The sequence below is a fragment of the Aricia agestis genome, chromosome Z (genome assembly GCF_905147365.1).
Source record: "Aricia agestis chromosome Z, ilAriAges1.1, whole genome shotgun sequence".
In the NCBI taxonomy this organism is placed as follows: domain Eukaryota; kingdom Metazoa; phylum Arthropoda; class Insecta; order Lepidoptera; family Lycaenidae; genus Aricia; species Aricia agestis.
Genome location: NC_056428.1, coordinates 8,307,898 through 8,332,410, shown reverse-complemented (window position 1 = coordinate 8,332,410; position 24,513 = coordinate 8,307,898). Strand labels below are relative to the sequence as shown.

The 24,513-nt window shown below is 38.8% G+C and overlaps 1 protein-coding gene across 1 annotated transcript in view; it reads right to left on the bottom strand.

Annotated features, from left to right (window-relative positions):
* The window catches only part of LOC121739454 (sodium/hydrogen exchanger 8), a 28,036-nt gene extending 5,884 nt beyond the window's left edge, over positions 1-22,152 (bottom strand). The window contains exons 1-6 of the mRNA XM_042131942.1: positions 20,781-22,152; positions 20,543-20,699; positions 20,210-20,364; positions 8,481-8,632; positions 7,522-7,650; positions 5,437-5,529 (exon numbers count right to left, since the gene is read on the bottom strand). Coding sequence (XP_041987876.1) covers positions 5,437-5,529; positions 7,522-7,650; positions 8,481-8,632; positions 20,210-20,364; positions 20,543-20,699; positions 20,781-21,939 — 1,845 coding nt within the window. The 5' untranslated portion in view covers positions 21,940-22,152. The remainder of the gene's footprint in view (positions 1-5,436; positions 5,530-7,521; positions 7,651-8,480; positions 8,633-20,209; positions 20,365-20,542; positions 20,700-20,780) is intronic.
* Between the last annotated feature and the right edge of the window lie 2,361 nt (positions 22,153-24,513).

Below are 24,513 nucleotides of genomic sequence, written 5' to 3'. Positions count from 1 at the left end.
ATACAGAAAAACGGTCACTGACCTTATTCCTCGAAATGTTTTTGTAATGAGCAAAATTAAAAAAAAATGGACAATCCCCATTGGACAATCTTACAACGGAATTTTTAAAAACGATATCGAAATGTGCACCACAACAAAATCAATTTCTATTATCAAAAACAAGTCTACAAATTGACAAATCGTGCAACTAAAACATTTTTAACCTAACTTTATTTTCTTTTTGTTTCTCTGTTTTACGGATAAACATGTTGGGGCCTCCTCATCTAACGCCGCACTTCACTCTTTTGCGCTCGCTCTTTATTCTTTAGGGACCACAGATATATTATCTTGATTCTTGATCTATTTCTGTGTTAGCGACAAAGATTTTTGGTAATCATGATGAGATATGGTGAAAGATTTTATCATTCCAAAACTATATAATTCAAGGTTTCTTGACAAAAATTAAGAAAATTATCAAAATTCACTACTGGCCTGGCCAAGTTGGCCCAATACGACTTGATTGGGTTAGGTTAGATGGCTAAGGCGGGAGCGTAGCGCAGCGTAGATCCCGCCTTAGCCATCGTGGTTATTTTTTGTGAACCACGCAGAAGCAGAAGCCCCGCGTAGCGGGGCTCCGTCGACTCATAATTGAAGCCAGTTGTTTTTTTTTTTCTTTAGTAGCTTGTCAACCCCTAGAGTGTAATTCCTAAGCCGGAGGCTTAATTATTTTGCAATATATCGGTAAGGAACCCTTTATGCGCGAATCCGACTCGCTCTTTGCCGATTGTTTATTATTATTGTTTATAAACTGATTACCATTCACTGTGCCAAAGTTTAGTCCATGTTAAGTTAGCACTTGATGATTTTTATGTGTTCTTAATTATATGAACATGACAGATTAAATTGAGTTTTATTTAGAACTAGCTGTTGCCCGCGACTTCGTCCGCGTGGACTTCAGTTTATAGCGCGCGATGTCAACAAAATTGGTGTCAAAAGCTTTTATAAAAAAACCCTGGTACCCCTTAAATCAAAACAGCTGTGCAGTGTGCACACAATAAGTATTTCATTTTTTTATATTAAACTTCATATTTTATGCCAAATTTTAAAGCTTATTTAGCCCAGCAATAACTTTACCCATAAACTATTTATCATTGATAGTAAAACGTAGTGATTATATTCTCTTTGATTGATAGATTTAAGGTTACGTCACTGCATAGATAAAGTACTGAGTTATTTAATAACGTAGAATAGATATAACAATCGAAAAAAATCGAAACTTGGATGTAAGATGATACCACCTCTTATAGAAAGACTTTTGAGCAAGCGTCAGCGCGATGTAGAAGACGTACGGCGCCATCTATTATGACTTTTGGAACTAACTTAATTTGAACAAATTTACGCATTTTCACCCCCTTACAACCCTTTATTCCAGTAAAAAAGTATGTCCTTTCTCAGGCTTTAGACTATCTGTATACAAAATTTCATTACAATCAGTTCGGTAGTTTTGGCGTTTGGCGTGAAAGCGAGACAAACAGACAGACAGAGATACTTTCGCATTTATAATATTAGTATAGATTATGTGCACACTGCACCGCTGTTTTTCTGTATTTTGATTAATTAAGGGCCGCGCTCACGACGCGCTACACTTGAATGGCAGCGGCGAATCCAGCACTTTCAGCGCTGCCATTTCGGTGTAGCGCGGCCCTAGAGGTACCACTTACCAGGGTTTTAAAAAGTTTTTAAATTTGACACAAATTTTGTTGACACCGCGCGTTATAAACTAAAGTCCACGCGGACGAAGTCGCGGGCAACAGCTAGTTATGAATAATAAAAACAATATAATAAAGTAGGTATGATTAGTTCTGTAATCTGTTACAATGAAGTAAAATATAAAACGCCATCTGTTTTCATATATTAGAATTAAAATGTTCATTGCATTGATATATTTTCTGGGTGGAATATAGGCCAACACGGTACACTCGAAGTCCTTTATTTTAGAGCGCCTTCTGTTGTCAACTTGTCACATAATTAGAAATGCAGTAGGAATTCTATAAGATAGATTTATTATTATTATACCAAGTGATAATATTATTAAACATAATATTCTAACGTATTAAAAACTATAAACAAAAACATAATAAGTATGATTAGTTCTATGTTACAATGAAGTAAAAAATAAAACGCCATCTTTGTCATATATTAGAACTAAAAATATGTTCATTGCATCGATATATTTCTGGATTTTTTACAACATTATACATAAAATATATTTAAGATTTTTGAAATATTATTATGATACATATTATATAATATTTAATTCACATCCAAGACCCAGAAACATTGAAAACTTTTTGTTCCGCCTGCGGGACTCGAACCCAGGACCCCCCGGAAGAGCGCTGACCACGCGCTTAACCACATGAGCTACGGAGCCATCGGCAATAAAAACGACATCTGCTGTCACATGTAAGAACTACAATGCGAATTAATTTTCATCGATATTTTCATGGAAATAAGATATTTCCCCACATCAAAATGTAGCCTATGTCCTTTCTCAGGCTCTAGAATAGCTGTGTACAAAATTTCATTGCAATCGGTTCAGTAGTTTTGGCGTGAAAGCGAGACAGACGGACAGACAGACAGACAGAGATACTTTCGCATTTATAATATTAGTATAGATAAATGATGTTCCTAAAAGTAATTTAGGTGATGGTTCTCCTTTAAAAAGTTGTAGTATGTTTGTTGAACTAAGGAAATGTTAGATACACTATTTTTATAATAGTTATTCGTTCAGTAAAACAGTTTCGCAAATAACTTTAAATAAGTATGCTGAATTCGCATTATTTAGGGTGCATAATTAGTGTGCAAGTCAGTATTTTTGGTGAAACTTTCAAATATTTTGATCGAGAAACGGGAATATACAGATATTGATTTAAATACATGCCTTTATTATATATTTTGATGGCATTAATGTATACATTTTGTTTAAAAATATCAAGTCTACACTGAGGCATATAATTTAAAATTATTTCTTGGTGGGGCGGTTCTTCCATTTGCATTTGCACTTAGTATAAAGTATTCTGGATGCCGTTTCACAAATACATTAATATCTCTTAAGTACATACAAGGTAAAGGTAAAATGTGAAATTTTTCAAATAATGGTTTACAGCTATCCAGTGACCACGCTCCACATATTGCTCTAACGCATTTTTTTTGTACTCTAAAAGCTCTTTCAACTTCAACTGAGTTGCCCCACAATAATAGACCGTATGAAAGTACAGAGGATACATAAGCATGGTAGGCATTTAGAGCTGCTTCAACCGATACCAAAATTCGTAATTTTTTTTATTGTGTAGACAAATTTTTCCAATTTACTACAAACATGTTCTACGTGTAATTTCCAGTCGCAGCGATCATCAATGATTAGTCCTAAAATTTTGTGTTATTTACCATGTCAATGTTTGTATTATTATTTATTATATTGTATGTCAAGGTTAATTTTTGTGTCTTAGAGTGTCCGAATTGTATAATTTTTGTCTTATTTAGATTTACTTTTAAGTTATTGTTTTCAAGCCATTTTAATATTTTGTCAAGTATGTTTTTTATCAAGTTTTGAAATAATTGATTATTTTTACATTTAATTGCCAAAGTTGTGTCATCAGCGAATAATACTGTTTTATGATCAATAGCATTGCGAAGTCATTGATATAAAGTAAAAACAGAAAAGGGCCTAGGATACTTCCCTGAGGAACGCCAAACGCATTAATTAAACATTTTGATCTGATAACTCTTTTGAAACCATTTTTTTATCTGGATATTTCTACACATTGTAGACGATTGGATAAATAATATTTAAGCCAACTATTTGCCTTACCTCGTATGCCGTAACATTCAAGCTTGTAAAGAAGCAGTTTGTGATCTACAAAGTCGAACGCTTTTGTCATGTCCAGAAAAATGGCTGCTACAAGATTCTTGTCATTGATCGACTCAGTAATATATTTAATGAGATCAAAGCAAGCTAATGTGGTATTGCTGTTCTTTTTAAATCCAAACTGTTCGCTTTTCAGTATTCCATGATATAAGACAAAATCATATAATCGTTTTAGAATACTTTTTTCAAAAATTTTCGACATACCGGTATCAATGAAATAGGACGGTAATTATTCATATCAGTAAGGTATCCCTTTTTAAATAGCGGTTTAATAATAGATTTCTTTAATAATTCTGGAAAGCTGCCTTCCTCAAATGATAAGTTTATTAAGAAACTCAGAGGTTGGCTTATATGTTTGGCGCATGCCGCTATTATTTTAGTTTTAAGATTATCAAATCCTACTGCATTTGTGTTATTTAAGGTTTTAATAATACTATTTACTTCGTATTGGTCTGTCGGCTTTAAGAATATAGTATTCGGGCTATTATTTGTTAAAGTCGAATTAATATAGTTCCTATCAAAGTTAAATTTATTTTTATTTGTCAATTGTATAATATAGTAATTGTTGAATGATTCACTAATGTCATGGGGTTCCGATAATTCTTTGCTATTATTTATGATTGCATCAATGTCAGTCTGTGTAATTATGTCACCTATGTTTATTTATAATATCACATACGAGCTTTCGCCCGCGGCTTCGCTCGCGTTAAGAAGTATTATTATATACAAACTTTCATCCCCTAGTTGAACCCCTTGGGGTTGGAATTTATCAAAATCCTTTCTTAGCGGATGTTTACGTCATAACATCTACCTGCATGCCAAATTTCTTTTGGGCTGTGCGTTGATAGATCACTATGTCAATCAGTCAGTCAGTCACCTTTCAGTTTTATATATATAGATTGCCTTTACTTTCGTGCTATAATGCGGGGACCGTTGTTACGCGATATTGTTCACAATTAGCTGCAGTGCAAAGCACAATGCTCGGTGGCACGATTCATGGAATCATTATAATATCACGATTGGAAGATAGCGGGGTGTGTAGGCGAGGCTAGCGTGCTTTGATATTTCTGACAGCAGGCTCTTTACTTCTTTAATAAGAAGTTTATAAAACAAAAGAAGATTATTATGTTTTTGTCATAAAGGCAAAATGACTCTGATTTCTGAACAGACTGTACTTTTTTTGTGGTAATACGAAAACATTTATTTTGTTTCGCAAGTCATTACAAGATTTGCATTGTATGTAAAAAAAAACTTACACTTATTTACATTTTTTAAATGCTACATGCGACAAGGTTACAGTTATAGGTTGACATACATATTCAATACCCGAAAATTACAACGAAAGTCACCTTTCCAGCCTTAGATAATGACATGATTACACCTACCGAGTAAAGTGGCGAGATAGTGCTCTCGGCAGAGCATTCGGTGCTCTCGGCCGATCAATTTGGCCGAGAGCACTGTCTCACCACTGTCTCGCCACACTACTCGGCAGGTGTAATCAAGGGATAAGAAATACATGAGTTGTTTACCTGGTGTGTGAACCGCCGAGTGAAGAACGGAGTCAAATATTTCAGGTCAAGACGGACGAAGCCTTTCAGCCGAGACGCATGCGAGTAGTTCACCTGAAATTCAAATATTTAATATTGGTCATATCCCTTGAATCTACTGACGACCACACTCAAAGAATTAATGATTAGTTTATGGAAATGTTGACATTTAAGCTTAATACATGTACATAATATTCTCCTCGGGGGAGCCTGACCCCTAGAGGACGCGTCCCCAGGTGGCGGATAGGGGAATACTCGCCAAGCAGCCTTGAAAAGGGCAGCTGGAGGGTAAGGGTGAAATAAAATAGCCCTCGCGGACCAACAGGCCGGAGAAGGAAACTCCGTATCAAACCCCTGCTAATAGGCTTCTTTGAGGAAATCGAAGCAGAGGCCACTAGTAGTGCTGTGCGACTAGGTTGGGTCGTACAGAAGGGATGGCGGCGGAAGAGCTCCTAGATGAGCCAACGGCGGCGCCCAAATTTCTCCAGGTAGAAGCACAACCTTGGCGTCAGGTGGCAACCGGCCGTAAAATTAAAGCCAAAACTCTCCTCCCTGTACATGATGAAAAGTAAGAATAATATATGGGACTCTAATGCTAGGGCGTACCCCCGAAGCGACGTAGATGCGACACAGAATGCGAAAAAGAAGAAACATGCTAGGGCGTCCCCCCCAAGCGACGATTTTGACAAGAACTTGTGTTCGCAATCTACCATTTTAAGTCATCATAAATTAAGACTGGCGACTTGGAACATCGGCACTATGACGGGACGCAGTAAAGAGCTTAGCGACATACTACAAAAAAGAAAGATAAACGCCTGCTGCGTCCAAGAAACCAAGTGGAAGGGCTCTAAATCAAGGGACATTGGAAACAATTACCAACTCTTATATTATGGTACCACAAATAAGCGAAACGGAGTAGGCATCGTCCTGGACAAAAACCTGAAACAGCGCATTATCGATGTTGACGGTCACATACAAAGAAGAGACGATGCCTACACCGTAAAGAAAGTCCTCAATATACCAAACGTGTACAAGAGACCAGGAAGACCACCCGCAACCTGGTGGAACAACATCAAGAGAGAGATGGACCAGGAAAGCCTAACTACTGAGACAACCCAGAACAGAAAATTCTGGCGCAAACGTACAGGGAGACCCGACCCCAGATGAACTGGGAACATGGGGTGGACAAAGAAGACAAAGAAGAAGACATGTACATAATATTCTGTTAATCTCTTCATTCAAGTTAGGTAGGTAATTGTGTTCTCCCAGTGTTGGCATTGGGCATGGGCGTAGCCACACTGGGGCAAGCTGGGGTGCTTGCCCCACCCTGGCTTAGTTAGGCACCTTATAGTTTGGCACCTATAAGGTGCCTAACTAAACAAAAAAAATTTTTTTTCAACTAACTACAATCATAATATCCGTACAGTTCGACAAGGCTTTAAATGAACGTGGCGTTCGCTGCCATTATACAAAAACGTCATTTTTGACGGTTCTCCTTTACCAGCAGCGCTCCCGCCGCTTTGGTAGGTTGACTGCTGCCCCACCCTGAGCCCAAGCCTGACTACGCCCATGGCATTGGGCCAACTTGTGCATGTTAGCAGATTAGTTGTCAAGTTAGCTCATCCATTCTTCGTATTTGTAAAGGAATGTTAATGTTAAGTTTAACCCAGATCCATCTAAGTTATGCATTGGCATAAGACATATTTTCGTGAAGAAATTGCAATTTTTTAAACAATTTGAGTTGAAACGGACTGACGGAATTCCATTGGATACCTGCGGTACGAAGGCCGTTGCAAAAGTAGCGTTATTTTACGCTAGTTTTTGTAAGGCTAATTACTAATAGTTATCGGATTTAATAAAGAATATATTAGGTCGGGTTTTTTAAGGGTTCATCCAAACAGTCTAACTTCTGAGGGTTCATAAAATATACATTAGTTCAATTCGACATCACTCGTCAAATTAAAATAATTCGACAAATTATGCTATGAAAAATATTACATCATGCACATGACGGTACACAAATTCGGCCACGGAACCCTAAAAAAAGAATGTAAGTTGGACAGGTACCTCTAATTCCTCCTCTGTGATCTCCGACAAGTGCTCCGAGTCTATGGTCTGGCCCCACTCCTTGGTTTTGGACAAGCTGACTTCCTTCTGTTTCCGTTGAGAGCGCGAACGCTTGGTTTTCTTGTTAGCCTGAAAACAAGACAGCATTTCTCTTTTTAATGGCATCGATTATTTTTATAATTTTGGTTTTACTAGCTCTAGTTAAACGATTCATTGCGGCGCACATTTTTTAAAACTTTTAGTAGTCGCGGCATACTATTTTCTCGTGACAGGATAGCCGTGTCATACGCCATAGAAGTTGGATATGTCTCGCCATATATGTTGCAAACCTTTTGTAAATTTCAAAGTTAGAAAAATGTCAGACCCTACTTTTTTTCAATTCACAGAATATTCAGAAACGAAGCCTATCATTGCTTGTTTTAAGTGCGTTTAAAAAGCGGTAGCGGTCAAAACTCCCTGTCAAAAACTTGTCATTTTCTATACAAAGTCACAATTATAATCTTCTACGTGTAATTTGAGGGAGATACAATCGCTTTATAAAATACTACATGACGCCCGCAACTTCGTTGCGCCAAAACTCGTTTATCGCGCGGGAACGGTACATTTTTCCGGGATAAAATACTTTTTGTGTATTATACAGCTTGCAATTAAACCTTTCGGCCAAATTTCGATATACATATTGATCCTTGTTAAAAATAAAAATACACGTATTTTTTCGTTTATAATCACTCAGTACTAAAATGTTGAGAAATAGCCCCTCCGTAAGTTATCCTAAACAAATTATAATTACAATAAATGGACACTACAAGGACACTTCATACCACGCGTCGCGTCGCCGGCGCGGGACGCACCCCTCGCGGGCCGCACCCCTCGCGAGCCGCACCGCGCGCACTCCAGTCACGTACTCACGTAGGACCGCTATAGCGTAACTTGTTTTTTGTTGTCACAAGAGCTCTTACCCTTAAAAATTTGAGTAAAGGCATCGTAGAGCCTCCAAAGAACAGCGTAGTGACGAGCACGATGATGAGCGTAGTTGTGATGATGACGTGCCGCGTCTCGTCCGAGAAGTCCAGGTGAAGAGACAGCGCGTACGAGATCGCCCCGCGCAGACCTGCAACGAGAAATATCATAAATGTGCCATCGAGATCATGTGGGAGAGCCATGCTTCGGCACGAATGGGCCGGCTCGACCGGAGAAATACCACGTTCTCACAGAAAACCGGCATGAAACAGCGTTAGCGCTATGTTTCGCCGAGTGAGTGAGTTTACCGGAGGCCTAATCCCCTACTTTATTCCCTTCCCTACCCTCCCCTAATTCCTTCCCATCCCTACCCTCCCCTATTACCCTATTCCCTCTTAAAAGGCCGGCGACGCACCTCTTCTGTTGCTGCGAGTGTCCATGGGCGACGGAAGTTGCTTACCATCAGGTGACCCGTCTGCTCGTTTGCTCCCTTATTTCATTAAAAAAAAAGCAGAAATTTATTCATAGGCAATTGACGGACCTACGTCGTTTGGTCAAGTTATTCCAATTCAATATTAGTCGTGATCTGACGCTTGGGTTTGACAAAACACAACCAAAATACGTAGGACTGCAAACTGCCTATGAATCAAATTCTCTGATAGTAGACGGAAAAAATAGATAGAATTCTATAAAAACCAAAGTGAGGTCGGTTTTTTATTTATGGGCGAGCCAAAATACGCTATGACCTAGTTCAGGGGTCACCAAATGGCGGACCGCGGTCCGCCGCACAGTGGAAAATTTGGGTCCGTATCGGATCAAAAATCTGTAACTTCAAGGTTTTTATCATCATCATCATCATCACTACCATATTATACTATGCATCGTCCCATGATTATGAGGCTGTTATTGGTACTTTTCATAGTCTTTTAGATCGAGACTCGAGTTTGTCAAGCGATACCGTAATTTAAAAAAATCTATAGGTACTTATAATATTATAAACCTGAAGAGTATGTTTGCTTGAACGCGCTTATCTCAGGAACTACAGATCCGATTTAAAAACTTATTTCTAATTTCAGTGTTACATAGCTCATTTATCGAGTAAGGCTATAGGCTATATTATTATCACGCTACGACTAATACGACCGAAGAAACTCAGGAAAATGTGGGAAAAACGGGGGAAATATTACGAGGGCTGCTATTTATGTATCCGGAACTGGCCACTTACAAGAACAATATTTAAAAAGTAATTACAACATTTGAAAATAGAACTCTTTGGTTGAAGAATACATTTTGTTTCATGTGACTGTCAATTATTTTTCCATTGTGGCGTCATTTTGAAAACTGCGTGTCTTCATTTGCCATGGATTTAACGCGTGAACATTTTCGTGCAATGATTTACTACGATTTTCGGCGTGGGCTAAATCAACAACAGTGCTTTATTCAACTCACCGCAACTTTTGGAGATGAAGCACCATCAAAAACCACTGTTTATCACTGGTACAGTGAGTTCAATCGTGGGCGGTCTATGCTCACGGATGAAAATAAAGAAGGTCGCCCAAAAACAGCTGTTGTCCCACAAAATATAGATGCTGTGCGGGAACTAATAATGCGTGATCGTCATGTTACATATCGCGAGATAGAGGCGTCGTTAGGCATAAGTATGACGAGCATACATAAGATATTACACGAACATTTGGCTGTAAAAAAAATATGTTCGCGTTGGATTGCGCACAACTTGACAATCGATCAAAAACGGGCTCGTGTCGATTGGTGCAAAAAAATGATAAAAAAATACAACCGTGGTACGTCAAAAGCCGTTTATAATATCTACACAGGTGATGAATCTTGGATCTATGCATATGACCCCGAAACTAAACAACAGTCAACGGTGTGGGTGTTCCAAGATGAGCCGAAACCAACAAAAGTTACTCGTGCAAAAAGTACTTTGAAGCAAATGGTCGCCTGTTTTTTTGGAATTAATGGACATGTGGCTACAGTGCCATTAGAGAATCGTAAAACGGTTAATTCTGAATGGTATACGACCATTTGTTTACCAGAAGTCTTTGAAGAAATAAGAAAGGACAACCGACAACGCAGAATCATATTACATCACGACAATGCTAGCTGTCACACCTCAGCTGAAACAACTCAGTTTTTGGAGGGTCAAAAGATCGAATTGACTGGTCATCCGCCGTACAGCCCTGATTTGGCACCTAACGATTTCTTTTTATTTCCATACGCGAAGAACAAATTACGTGGTCAACGTTTTTCGAGCCGCGAAGAGGCTGTTGATGCGTTCAAAATGCACGTTTTGGAGATACCTCAATCAGAATGGAAAAAGTGCTATGAAAATTGGTTCCAGCGTATGCAAAAGTGTGTCGATCATCGCGGCGAATATTTTGAAAAGCAATAAAACCATATTAAATGATATATGTTTGTTTCTTTTTTTAATTCCGGATACATAAATAGCAGCCCTCGTAGAAAGGGTTTAACTCACGAACTACTGGAGCAATTTTTATGGCAATATTTGGCACATAATATGTACATATAATATATAGAGTAGACCACGTGAAGAGAGTATAGCTATTTTTCATGGGAAAATAAATGTACGGTTTCTGTAAAATTCCTAATTTACGCGGGCGAAGCCGCGCGGGATATCTAGTATTTTATAGTTTAGGCAGCGTACGCAAAATAAGTAACTTTTCTGGTCGTTTTTTACACCTTGTTGAAAAACCCAAATATCTTACGGAAACCTATTTTTTTCTAAATAAAATTTAGCCTATGTTACTCGTGGATATTATGTAGCTTTCGAATGGTGAAAGAATTTTAAAAATCGGTCCAGTAGTTTTTGAGCCTATTCATTACAATTATACAAACAAAGTTTTCTTCTTTATAATATTAGTTTAGATGTAGATAGATAGGTATATTGATAATTTTAAACCTACGATATTTTGACCCTGTTTTGGGTAGTGTATACTGTATACATTACGCAATTGAAAATTGATTAGAATACTGAACATAATACATCTACAGGTTAAGGTGACTAAAACAATTCACCTGTTGTAACCTGTTACATAATTTGACCAAGTTTTATAAATATTTTAAGTTTATGAAACAAGTTTTAAAAATATACCGTCGTTGAAATGCCAATACCACAGTATAGCAATATGACATATCCCTACAGTAGTGAAACGAATGTACTTGCGCAGATCAACCCGGTACCCGCGGGGAAGCGGGCGGTGCGGGCCCGCGCGCACAAACTCGCGGAGTCTGTATACCTGCGCCCACAGGGGTGACGTTGGCGCGTTCTACGAATTTTTTGTTGTAAAACCATAACTTATCTTAAAAACAATGGGATATTATAATAAATGTTCAGTGTAAGGATGTAAATCTGATTCAAAAAACAAAAAGGATTTAATTTTTCATAAATATCGGCTCACAGTTTACACTAATATTGTGTTGGCCTTGGCGGCATTTATTTGCATCTCTGTTTTATTGTTTACGTTGTAAGAAGTGTAACAAGGAGAGAAACAATATAGAATAAATTAAAAATCTGTCGAATACCCTGTTACATACTAATTAGTAGCTACCTAGCTAGGTACACACACCAAGTGTAACATTTTGTCCTTTGGACCGCCCTTACCGCGCACGTAATAAAAGTTTTGAACAGGGATGTTAGACGGCCACTTGGAAATCCTTGTATCGAGCTGGCTGAAAACTGGTATCGGAGACAGAAAACTGGTACGCCTGTGCCCCGCTCCGGTGCTGGGAACACTGATGACAAACTGTGTCGCAAGTCGCATCCCAGTGAAAAAAATTAATATTTTAATTTCGTATACCTACTGTCAATAGAGGGCAGTAATCATCGAACGCACGGAAGAAATATTATTTTGAACTGCATTATCTTTTTGATATTATACTGCATAATTCGGGTATAAAATGTAAAATTAAAATATAACTATAAATGCGAAAGTGCGTCTATCTGTCTGTCTGTCCGTCTGTCTGTCCGTCTGTCTGTCTGTCTGTCTGTCTGATACCTCTTCACGCCCAAACCGCTGAACCTATTTTGCTGACATTTGGCATGGAGATACTTTGGGTCCCGGGAAAGGACATAGGATACTTTTTGTTTCGGACAAATGTACGTTTCCAGCGCGATAAATGAGTTTTGGCGCAACGGAGTTGCGGGCTTCATCTAGTGTAAAATATATTGAAAAAAATAGATAAATGATTTTTAACAAAGATTTTTATAAGAAACGAGGGTTCGTATGCTTAACCAAACAATGGAAAAGAAGTCCGAAGTAAACCAATTGAGATTTCGAAAAAACATTTTTACACACAACACAACTGATTATCGAGACTGCTTGCTATAAAAAGTTTTATATTATAAAGGAAATCTGATTGGAATGTTTTTTTACATGCATCTTTGAAATTTGCCGGTTATTCTATATGGTCAGTGTATTTTGGTCGGTCAAGGGCCTATCTTGGTATTTTTACGTACAAGGACCGAGTAGTCTTGGTACATGGTACGTGGAACCAAAACATGGTATGTGTACCAAGAAATTGGTACGTCTGTTATCCCTGGGTTTGAAGTGCTTCTCTTACACCTGACGTGTGATTAATGATTGGATATTTTATATAATCGAAGTTTCGAATGCGTCTTCATTATTAATCCTTCGATCGTGATTCGTAGATCCTTGTAAATCTATTGTTATTCTATTGTGTCTCGCTCACCGGTGAGCTTATGGGGCTTGATGGGTTAATTAATTTTTTTAATAGACAATTAAAATCATCTAAAAATAAAGTTTCACGTAAATATCAGGCAGTACGACATAATAATATATAAATAATAAATATAACACGCTGATTAAACAGATTAAATGATAACATTTGCATTACAAGCACAATATTTTATTTTTATTTTATTTCCCGTTCCGTGGCAACCCTGGCATATCTGCTCGGTACCTGTCATCGGTGGCGCCATCGTGCGACATCAAAGGCGTTTTGTTACTGTAGGGACTTATTGCTATACTGTGCCAATACCTCCTGTAGGTGCTTATTTGACAAGAGAAGGAAAAAGCGTTTAACATTTTAGGTTTTATAAATTACAAAATTTTCCTTTAATAATTTATAACGATTTTTTTACAAAATGTATTATTTTCTAAATTGCTATTTAAATAATATCACGTATTCTTGTAAAACCGTCCAGTAGGAGAGGATTTCGAAATCGATTTCTTAAAAAAATACATTATTTAGGAGGTATTGGCACTTCAACAACAATATTATGTTAAAGTTATGGTTATAGTTAAAGCTAATTTAACTTTAACCTTAACTTTGACCACAGAATTTGACAGAAGACGTTGCTGGTCTGACAAGGCTTTATAAGAACGTGGGCGGGGGCGCTGCTGCTGCTGGCCCCGTGCTAAGTACCTGAAGGACTTGTGTTTACAGGTACCAGACAACAAAAATATATTTAATACTTTTATTAAAAACTATACATATATTTAAGATTTTTTATTATACACTTCTTTAAGAGCCTGCTGTCAAAAATATCAAAACACGCTAGTCGCTATTTAGTCGCTATCCTCCAATCGTTCGCGTCCTCTACGGCTCGCAATTTCTCTATGAAGTTGTCCATAGAAGTTACATCATCTCGCGACAGTCTTTTACGAATACGCCTATGCAATAACCCGTAAACCATATCGATCTGCATCGCATCCGGAACCTTATAGGGTAGCTTCACTACTAGGGCACGCAGTCTCGACACGAATACGTCGGCACGTTCAGCCTCACACTGTTCAGTTCGGAAAACTTCTCTGAAGATCTTGTACGGTGGCAGCTGGGTGCCGTACATGCCTCGCAGCCGCGCGACGGCGTCCGCCCATGTTGAGACGTTGTCCTTGACGCCGCGCCAGAAGAGAGCCACGTCGTCCTCCAGCAACATGCTCAGGCCGCGTAGCGCGTGCTGTTCACTGACGTCTGCGCATTCCTTATATACCTCCACGGCGTCCAAGAAGGCCTCCAGTTTCTCGGCGTCGCGTGATTTCCCGTTGAACCGCGCGGTGCATTTAGTGAAATTGCCCGGCGGGGCGGCGACTGCAGCAGGGGCAGTCGAGCTTCTCTGCATTGAGGTCGCCGTGTTAGGGGTGAAAGCTCCGAAATTGCCGGATGGGTCATACCGTGGGAGGGCTCGGAGTGTTTCCAGGAGGGCTCTGTTGGTCTCCTCCTGCGTACGCTGCGATTGCATTATCATTTCTAACATCGCTGTCATCACTCGTTCTGTCGAGGTGGTGGTAGATGCTCCAGCAGCCGCGGTGGATGTAGACGGGGTGGGCCGCGGGTCGGCGAAAATCATCGTCTCGTTCCCGGGCTCTCAGTCGTCGCTTGCTTGCTGTGTCTCCTCTTCGTCTTCACTCTCGTAACGGGGATGTTGTCTTGTGTTTCGTGGCATTTTCGATACCAGTCCGGCTAGCGGCTAGCTAAACAGTTCACGGAGCACGGGGATTGGGTCTGTTATTTCTTTGAAAAAAATAGCCCCACGTTGGACGCCAGTGTAATGCAGTGCAATCGTTTATTACCACAGAATCCACAAAATGTAAATTAGAAATGGTTACAAAACATATTGTAGTGTTTGAACTGGCAACCCGAAATTAAAAAAATAAACTGTCTTGTTTCTGATCTCAAACTGGTGTTTACTTTATTGGCGACGAGGAGATAAATTAGTGTTCAATAGTGCATAATGACGGCTAATATTGCGAATATCGTGTTTCCGGGTGTATTTAACCCAAAAACTGATAAGTGGCGGGACTATAAAGAACAATTGATGTGCGCGCTCGACGCCGCTGGCGTGGGTCAAGATAACCTCAACAAAGGACGATCATTGTTTTTATCTCAGTGCGGAAGGGACACATATGCCTTAATTGCGTCATTATTAGTGCCAAAAAGACCGGTTGACGTGGATTTAATTGAAATATTCAATATTCTCGACAAGTTTTACCATCCCGAAGTGAACGAGATTCTCGAGGCGGGAAAATTTCACAAACGTCAACAAGAACATGGTGAAAGTTTACAAGACTTTGTAGCAGCTATTAATTCTCTGAGTGCAAAGTGTAATTTCTCGGATTTAAAACGCCAATTGAGAGATCGGCTAGTACTAGGTGTAAGGGATGATCGTTTGAGACGCGATTTGCTTAAAACGAAAGAGAAGTCAAAGGACTTAACCTATGAGGTGGCACTACAAATGTGTCTCAATTACCAAGTTCTGTATCCAGATATGTACACCACTGCTATGGCTAGCGATTCAAAACAAGTTCCGTCCGACAGTACTAGTGTTGAGCCGATGGATATAGGTAACATCAAATCGAATGAATGTCGAAGATGCTCACGAGTGCATAGAGAAAGCGAGCGGTGTCAGTTTACCAAAGCAAAGTGCTACTATTGTAAGAGATTTGGGCACATAGCCGCCGCCTGCCATAAGAAACGTTCTCGGCTCCATCAGGTGCAAGATTTAAGTGAGGAATGCACAAACACTACCGGACCTGACAAGATGATGGGGATTTTTGCTTTTGGAGGCAGTTCTCCAGCCCCTATTACTGCGGAGGTGACAATAGAGGGTGTGAATGTTGTGATGGAGATTGATTCAGGTGCCTCCAGAACAATTATGGCAGAAGAGACATTCACGAAGTTATGGAAGACACCTCCACCTTTACAGAAAACGAATGTGAAATTGGTTACCTGGACAAAGGAGCCAATTGAAGTAAAAGGGTTGGCCAATGTATGTGTGAAATTGGGGAACAAAGAGGCTCAATGTGAGTTAATAGTGGTGTCTGGTCATGGCCCCAATCTTCTGGGAAGGAACTGGTTCCAACCTCTGCAGTTAGAGGTAATAGGACTGTGCTGGTCTGACGATGATGTGAAACCTTACAAAGAAGAATTCGCAGAAATTTTTCAAGAAGATCTAGGCCAGTATACAGGTCCCGAAGTTTCTTTACATGTACATGCAGATGTTAAGCCACAATTTATGAGAGCCCGCTCTGTACCTTTTCCGTTGAAAAAACAGGTCGAAGAGGAGCTACAGAGAATGGTAGACACTGGGGTACTTACCCCAGTAAGATATTCAGAATGGGCTACGCCTATCACTATAGTTAAAAAACCTGATGGGTCATTAAGATTATGTGGTGACTACCGTTCTACTGTGAATGCTGCTATTGAAACAGAATCATATCCATTACCTACATCAAATGAAGCTTTTGTGAAGTTAAGTGGAGGAAGAATTTTCACAAAGTTGGATTTAAAACAGGCTTACACGCAAATGAAAGTAGATGAAGAAACAGCAAAACTATTAACCTGGAACACACATATTGGCTTAATGAAGGTAAATCGACTAGCTTTTGGAGTCAGTGCAGCACCGGCCATCTTTCAACGAGTAATGTCTTCTGCATTAGCTGGTATGGAGGGCGTAGCATGTCTGTTAGACGACATAGCTATTACTGGTGCCACGAAAGAAGAACACGATGGAAGATTGCGTCAGGTCTTGAAGAAGCTGCAAGAGTTGGGACTTAGACTAAATATTAAAAAGTGTGTGTTTGCTGCCAATAGTATCACATTTTTGGGACATATGATTGATGCTGATGGTCTTCATCCTTCACCTGCTAAAGTCAAAGAGATCCTAGAGAAACCAGCTCCAACTAATAGAGAGACCTTAAGAGCCTTTTTGGGTTTGTATAATTTTTATGAAAAATTTCTACCCGACAAGAGTACAGTTCTAGAACCACTGTATCGGCTGTTGGAATCAAAAAGACCTTGGACATGGGGTGACAAAGAACATACAGCATTTAATGAAGCAAAGAGGTTGCTGTCATCGGATCTTACCTTGGTTGGATATGACCTAAATAAAGAAATACTACTCATTTGTGATTCCAGTGAATATGGACTAGGAGCGATTATTGCTCACATTATGGAAGATGGCTCTGAGAGACCCATAATGATGTCTTCAAGAACCTTACAAGCACATGAGAGGCGCTATGGACAAATTGACAAGGAAGCCCTGGCTATCATGTTTGGACTATCCAAGTTTCATGAGTTCTTGATGGGTCGGAAGTTTTGCATAGTGACTGATCACAAACCACTGATTGGGCTATTCAATCCTGCTAAACCAATTCCAGAGCAAGTTTCACCCAGGATGCTCAGGTGGTCATTGAAACTGGCATGTTATGACTATTCCATTAAATATAGAGCCGGCAAGGATATTGGCAATGCAGATGCTCTTAGCAGGTGGACTATTCCTGCTACAGCCACCAAGGATGAAGAAATTTTAAGAGAAGTGTTACTGTTAGAAGAGCAACCTGGTAATTGGCAGTTAGATGCGAGAAAGATTGCGGAAGAAACCAAAAAGGATCCACTGTTACAAAAAGTCATTTTTCATGTTTTACACGGCTGGCCTAGGAAGAATTCTGACCCTGCTTTACAGGTGTTTTGGAACAAGCGCGAGGCACTATCGCATAATAAAGACTGTCTGCTTTGGTCTAATAGAGTTGTGATTCCTTCAACGCTACAGGGACGGGTCCTGAAACTCCTTCACGAGCCTCACGCAGGAATGGTTCAGACAAAGGCTTACGCGCGTGGCTATGTCTGGTGGGTGGATATGGATAAAGAAATTGAACATGTGATTGCTGAATGTGAACAATGCCAATCTGTACGCAACAATCCACCTAAAGACCCACAGTCCTGGATCGTAGCAGAGAAGCCATGGAGCAGAGTTCATATCGATTTTGCCGGTCCCTTTCAAGGTAAAACATTTCTAGTTCTGATTGACAGTCACAGTAAATGGTTGGAGGCAGAGATGATTAATTCTATGAACAGTTCTACAGTTATTACTATTTTAAGGAAAATTTTTATAGCACAGGGGCTACCGGATACTGTGGTTTCCGACAATGGTAGAACCTTTTCTTCAGAAGAGTTCAACACATTTTTAGAGAAAAATGGGATTAAACATCTTTACTCTCCCCCATACCATCCACAAACAAATGGTCAAATAGAGAGAGCAATACAAACTTTTAAAAATAAGATTAAAAAGATGTTGAATGTGAATTTGTCATGGCATGAGAGATTGTGCAAAGTATTGTATTATCTAAGGACTGTACCTGGCTCCACAAACAAATCACCGGCTGAGATGCTGAACAGAAGGCGATTCAGAACTGCGGTGTCAGTACTTCACCCGGATTCTGCACCCAGTAGAAGTGAAGTACAGCTAGAGAATGCTGCACAGACGCCCAGAAATAGGAAGTTTGCAGTCAACCAGTCGGTCTTAGTAAGGTCATATGGACCAGAAAAATGGAAGAGAGCTGTTGTAGAGGTGGTGGAAGGCCCTGCTTCTTATTTGGTGCGGATGGAAGATGGTGGGCTGCAAAGACGCCATATAGATCAGATCCTGGCACGGCCAAATAGAGTAGAGCCTTCCGAACATCCAAGAGAGTCAGGAGCAGAAGAAAGCTCTGAGGATGACCTTACTCCAATCATCATTCCACCACCTGAATTATGGCCAGATATGATTGGAATTCCCAATACTGACTAAGTCTAAATTGTGTTTAATTGTTAGTTTTCTTATATTAAGTTATTCTAACTTTAAGTGGTTAAGTTTATCTTTGGATTAAACTTAGACTCAAGCTTTAAATGCTTGATACTGATTAAAATGTTTGCAAGACGGATGTAAGTGTTATTGTGATTTTGTTACATAAGCTTATGATGTTAATTTCAGTTAAGTATTATTTTATCAAACATATGTGTATGTTCAACTTATTCATTAATTCTATAATATTATGTTGCAAATGAAATAAGTGCTTAAATATGTTTCTATAATAGAAATTATCCTAAGTGCTGTTATAGGTATAGACTACTTAATTGTTAACATGAGGGAAAGGTATGTAGTGTTTGAACTGGCAACCCGAAATTAAAAAAATAAACTGTCTTGTTTCTGATCTCAAACTGGTGTTTACTTTACATACAATTATCGCCAAGAACCAAGTTCCGTTCCCTCACAGTCCGTCGCCTAGCAACCGTCACCCCGACTGTGTTGCCTACTCGCTACATATATACATATATATATATATATATATATATATATATTATATATATATATATATATATATATATATATATATATATATATATATATATATATATATATATGTAAGTTTACCTCTTAGGTGTTTCTTGTTATAGAGTAGGCTGGTATAAGTTCCAAAGAGAAAGTATGATTTATTTGATTTTGAAGTAAGTTGACAATTTTATTATAATGAAAAAATGATTTAAGAGAAACGATCTGTGTTAAAAATATTTTAATATTTTATCGGAGGAATAACAATAAACGTAATTGTCGTTTCTCTTATTTTACAGGTATGATATTATTGTTGTATTTAGTTTGTTTATAATTTTACTTTTAGTGATTAAACTCTTATTTTACAGAGAATCAAAATTGTTTACTTGTTTTCCTCCATACATCAAAATAATCTTATATATATATAAATATATATATATATATATATATATAATTGGAATCTCGGAATCGGCTCCAACGATTTTCATGAAATTTTGTATATAGGGGGTTTCGGGGGCGATAAGTCGATCTAGCTAGGAATCATTTTTAGAAAATGTCATTTTATTCATGTTTTATCAAATACCTAGCAAAGCTCGGTGAAATAGCTAGTGTATATTATCAATGTTTGCTACTCACCACTGAACCACATTATAAACATCATTTTCTTTGTGATTTTATGTTCACGGAATTTATTACACAGCAGTGCAAGAGGAAATATGTTAGCTGCTCTCCCCAGTAAACACAAAATGAGACTCCAAACCACCAATGCTGGTTCCACGCGATGTTTGAAACTGAAAAGGATCATTTTGTGATATATTATAATCAACATTTGACTTTAATTTAGACATGCAGCAGCGTATCAAGCCAATTTCAAGTATAATTATTATTAGTTTCCTAATAAGCTAATCATCATCAGTGGATAATTATAAACTTCGATAGTGTAGATTTGTAGAACATAAACTGCCTTACCTAAAGATAGCCAGGCCCAAGTAAGCAAACACACAGGTCTCAGCAATAAATGCAAGGGTCCTCATAGTTTGCTGCATGGTGACTTGAGTAACAGTTGACAAATTGAAATGGGTGTAGTGAGACATGACAATACCACAGAACAATATTGCCATTATACCTAAAATTGAAAAACATTGTTTCAATATTCAGAGTTGTATAAAAAGTTAAAAAATATTAATAATATTATAGCATACATTACCTGACAAATGTATTCCTTCAGCTAACACATATGGTGCATATGTGAACACTAACATCATACCAAACTCAAGTGAGGGGTTCTTTCTCAAGTCCACATGCTTCAACAGAAGGGCACTGATGAGTGCAAACAGAACTCCTATGCCGGCAGAAGCAAAGAACATTAACCAGAACCGGTTTATAGCAGATAAGATGGCCTCTGTAGTTGACATGAGAGGATCATTGGAATCCAACACTGCTGTTGTCAACACTATCGCAACGGCGTCATTGAGGATGCTCTCTCCGAATACCAACATGTTCAGGACTGGATCTACATCTAGCGCATGGAATATAGCAACCGTTGCCACGGGGTCCACGGCTGATATTAGTGAACCAAAAGCGAAGGACTCCACAAAACTTAGTTTGTAAACTACCTGCGCCAGTCCCAGCAAATATATACCAGCTCCGATTACAAAAGCAGAAATAGCAGTACCGACAATAGCAAACAGTAGTATTGAACCGATGTTTTGAAAGAAATTGCCTTTGTGGAGGTTATATCCAGATTCAAATATAATTGGAGGAAGAAGGACCAGGAAAAATGCAGTCGGTGAAAAGGCCTCCTCTTTTCTCCAATTTGCTATATTCCTAATGGACATTAAATTGATTATCATTCCGATTAATGCACCGAGAAAGACGATAACAATACTTTCAGGTAAGTAAGAAAATCCTGTCTGCAGCATCAGATGAATGAGAAGGATCCCCAGAGCTAATATACAAAGTACGAAAAAGATGGCCATTGAGCTGTTATGTTCATCCTCTGCAGAGCTTTTGCCGGGCAGAGGAGCTGCGTCGGAAGGACTCGCGTCGGAAACGTTCGGCAACGAAGACGCCGAAACATTTACAGGCACCACAGAAAGGATCGATGTATTTGAAGGTCCGATTTCGTAAACAACATTCGTATTTTCCGTAGATGAAACATTCGCGTACGATGCATTGACTCCCGGTGGAGTTGTGGTGCTGGAACTTGTCATGTTTTGAGACACATCTCGTTTTGACCTTGATTTGTTTGATAACAGCGAAGGAAAGTAAGTCTGCGATTGCGGCCTTATTGACTGACATGTCGATTGTTCCAGAAGGATTAGCATACAACTGTATACACAAAGAAATCGTTTTACGGCTGCCATGATATTTAACTTCTTCTTTCTCACTTTTAAAATACAAAAAAGCAGTTTTTAATCATAACACAGGGGCTTTGCAGGTTTATGGTTGTACGACGAATAACGTCCATATTATTTATCTTCTATAACTCGAAATCCTCTAGCACTTTAGTAACACATGTTGCTATTAAAACTATACGTTTTCAGTTTTTTACATTAGCATTTTCATATTTAAGATCAAAGTTATTGTATTTTGATAAAATCTTGCAAAAGGACCTCACTTTAGCCAAATAATTACCAATTACCATGTCAAATTCCAGAAAATATCATATGACTTTGACAGCTGTCAACTGTCAACTCAAAACAGTATCAAAAGACGAGGGTTGGACGACGGGAGGGAAAAAAGATGGAAAAAAGAGTAATATAGGGTAAAATATAAAGGTACGGGGCTACGGGCACAGAGTCTGTGCCCGTACCTAGGAATTGACGAGCAGATATGTCTGCTGTCTGTCGCATGCGACAGACCTGCCCGTGACGGGCGGCCCATAGCGGGCGGCCCGATAGTCAATTCCCCGTTTTATGGTAAATTATACGAGTGATTAGAATTTTCCCAGGAACACTTTACACCACTGTACACCACAGTATAGCAATATTAGACCATGCGCGCACGGGCAACTTAGTTGCTCGGCGATTTATTTGTCTCTTTCGAAAAAATAATTGCCATGTCGCCGGGGTGCGCGCACGAGAGCGAGCAGCGATTTTTTTCAGTTGACAGTCCTCAACATGGATTTGGTCGAGACGGCTGTGGTCATTGCACTCGCTACAAAAAACCGAAGAAAGCGTCGAAAAATAGAATATTGGGTGGATCCACTATGGAGCGATCGGCTGACTCTCGGGAAATTTTATACTAGTTTTATGAAATTGAGAGCAAACCCAAAAAAATGTTTAGTTACTTTAGAATGAGTATCGAAAGTACTCTATTATTTTAGAAACTCATTGCTGCAAGTACACACAAACTCACGCAGCGGCGGTCGAGTGGCAACTGGCCGGTCGGCAACTTTTTTGTTGCCCGTGCGCGCACTTGCATAGAAACCAATAGGGAAGGAGACAGTTGCGTCGCGGGCTCTGGGCAACGAAAAAGTTGCCCAGAGTTGCGTCGCTACGTGCGCGCACTTTCATACTAGCTCCTAGACTTCATCAAGAGACAAATAAATCGCCGAGCAACTAAGTTGCCCGTGCGCGCATACCCTTATAGCATATTGCTATATGTGTGCTTTACACTTTGATCGTAAAAATAAAAGTTTGTGGTTTTTATTTATACAACGTAAATAATATTGAAGGGCAGTCACGCTACAGTAAAAATAGAGTATTTTTATCAGGTTGCGGTGTAACCAAAATAAAACATCTTTTTGTCGCCATGGTCATCACGTGCCCTTAGTTAAATTGCAAATGAAAAGAGAAAATTGAGAAACATGTTGAAGTTTTTAATAATATTTTTTATGATACACATTGTGTAAGTTATTATAAACGTGTTATTGTTTAAATAACAATCTATTACTTAGTATTTTTGTTTTTATCTCATTTAAAGGTTTTTTGGCCTGTCCTACTACTGGTTTTGTAAAAGTGCTGAAAAACAGTTATTGGACGTTATGAGATGAAATAATACTGATCTACTTGATATATTATAATACTAGCTGTTGCCCGCGACTTCGTCCGCGTGGACTTTAGTTTATAGCGCGCGATGTCAACAAAATTGGTGTCAAAAGCTTTTATAAAAAAAACCCTGGTACCTCTTAAATCAAAACAGCTGCATAGCTGTTTTGATTTAAGAGGTACCAGGGTTTTTACATAATATGGGTGTGTAACAGGGGTGTGTACATAATATTTCATTTTTTATTAAAATTAAACTTTATATTTTATGCCAAATTTTAAAGCTTATTTAGGCCCATAATTACACCTCTTTACCCATAAACTATTTATATCATTGATAGGTTTAACTTTTAAGGTTACGTCACTGCATAGATTAAGTACTGAGTTATTTAATAACGTAAAAAAGTAATAACAATCGAAAAAAAATCGAAATTCGAATGTAAGATGATACCACCTCTTATAGAAAGAAGTCTGGGCAAGCGTCACCGCGATGTAGGAGACGCACGGCGCCATCTATTATGAATTTTTGTAACTAACTTTGAACAAATTTACGCATTTTTACCCCCTTACCTTTTTTTCCAGTAAAAAAGTAGCCTATGTCCTTTCTCAGGCTTTAGACTATCTGTATACAAAATTTCATTACAATCGGTTCGGTAGTTTTGGCGTGAAAGCGAGACAGACAGACAGAGACACTTTCGCATTTATAATATTAGTATAGATTCGAAAGATGAGAGTATTGTTACGGTACATGGTGCATGGACACGTGGTGCGCAAGTACATACTCGAACCTTCTAGAAAGGTCCAATGTTTGTTTACGTGTTTACCCTTTATTTGTTAGCGTGTTTGAATTTAGACCTTATGACTGAGTCCATAAGGTCTAAATTAAATTCAACTTACTGCACTTATCGCAAGGACGGCAGTTTTTATTGTGGTACATGCCCGAGCCTCCTA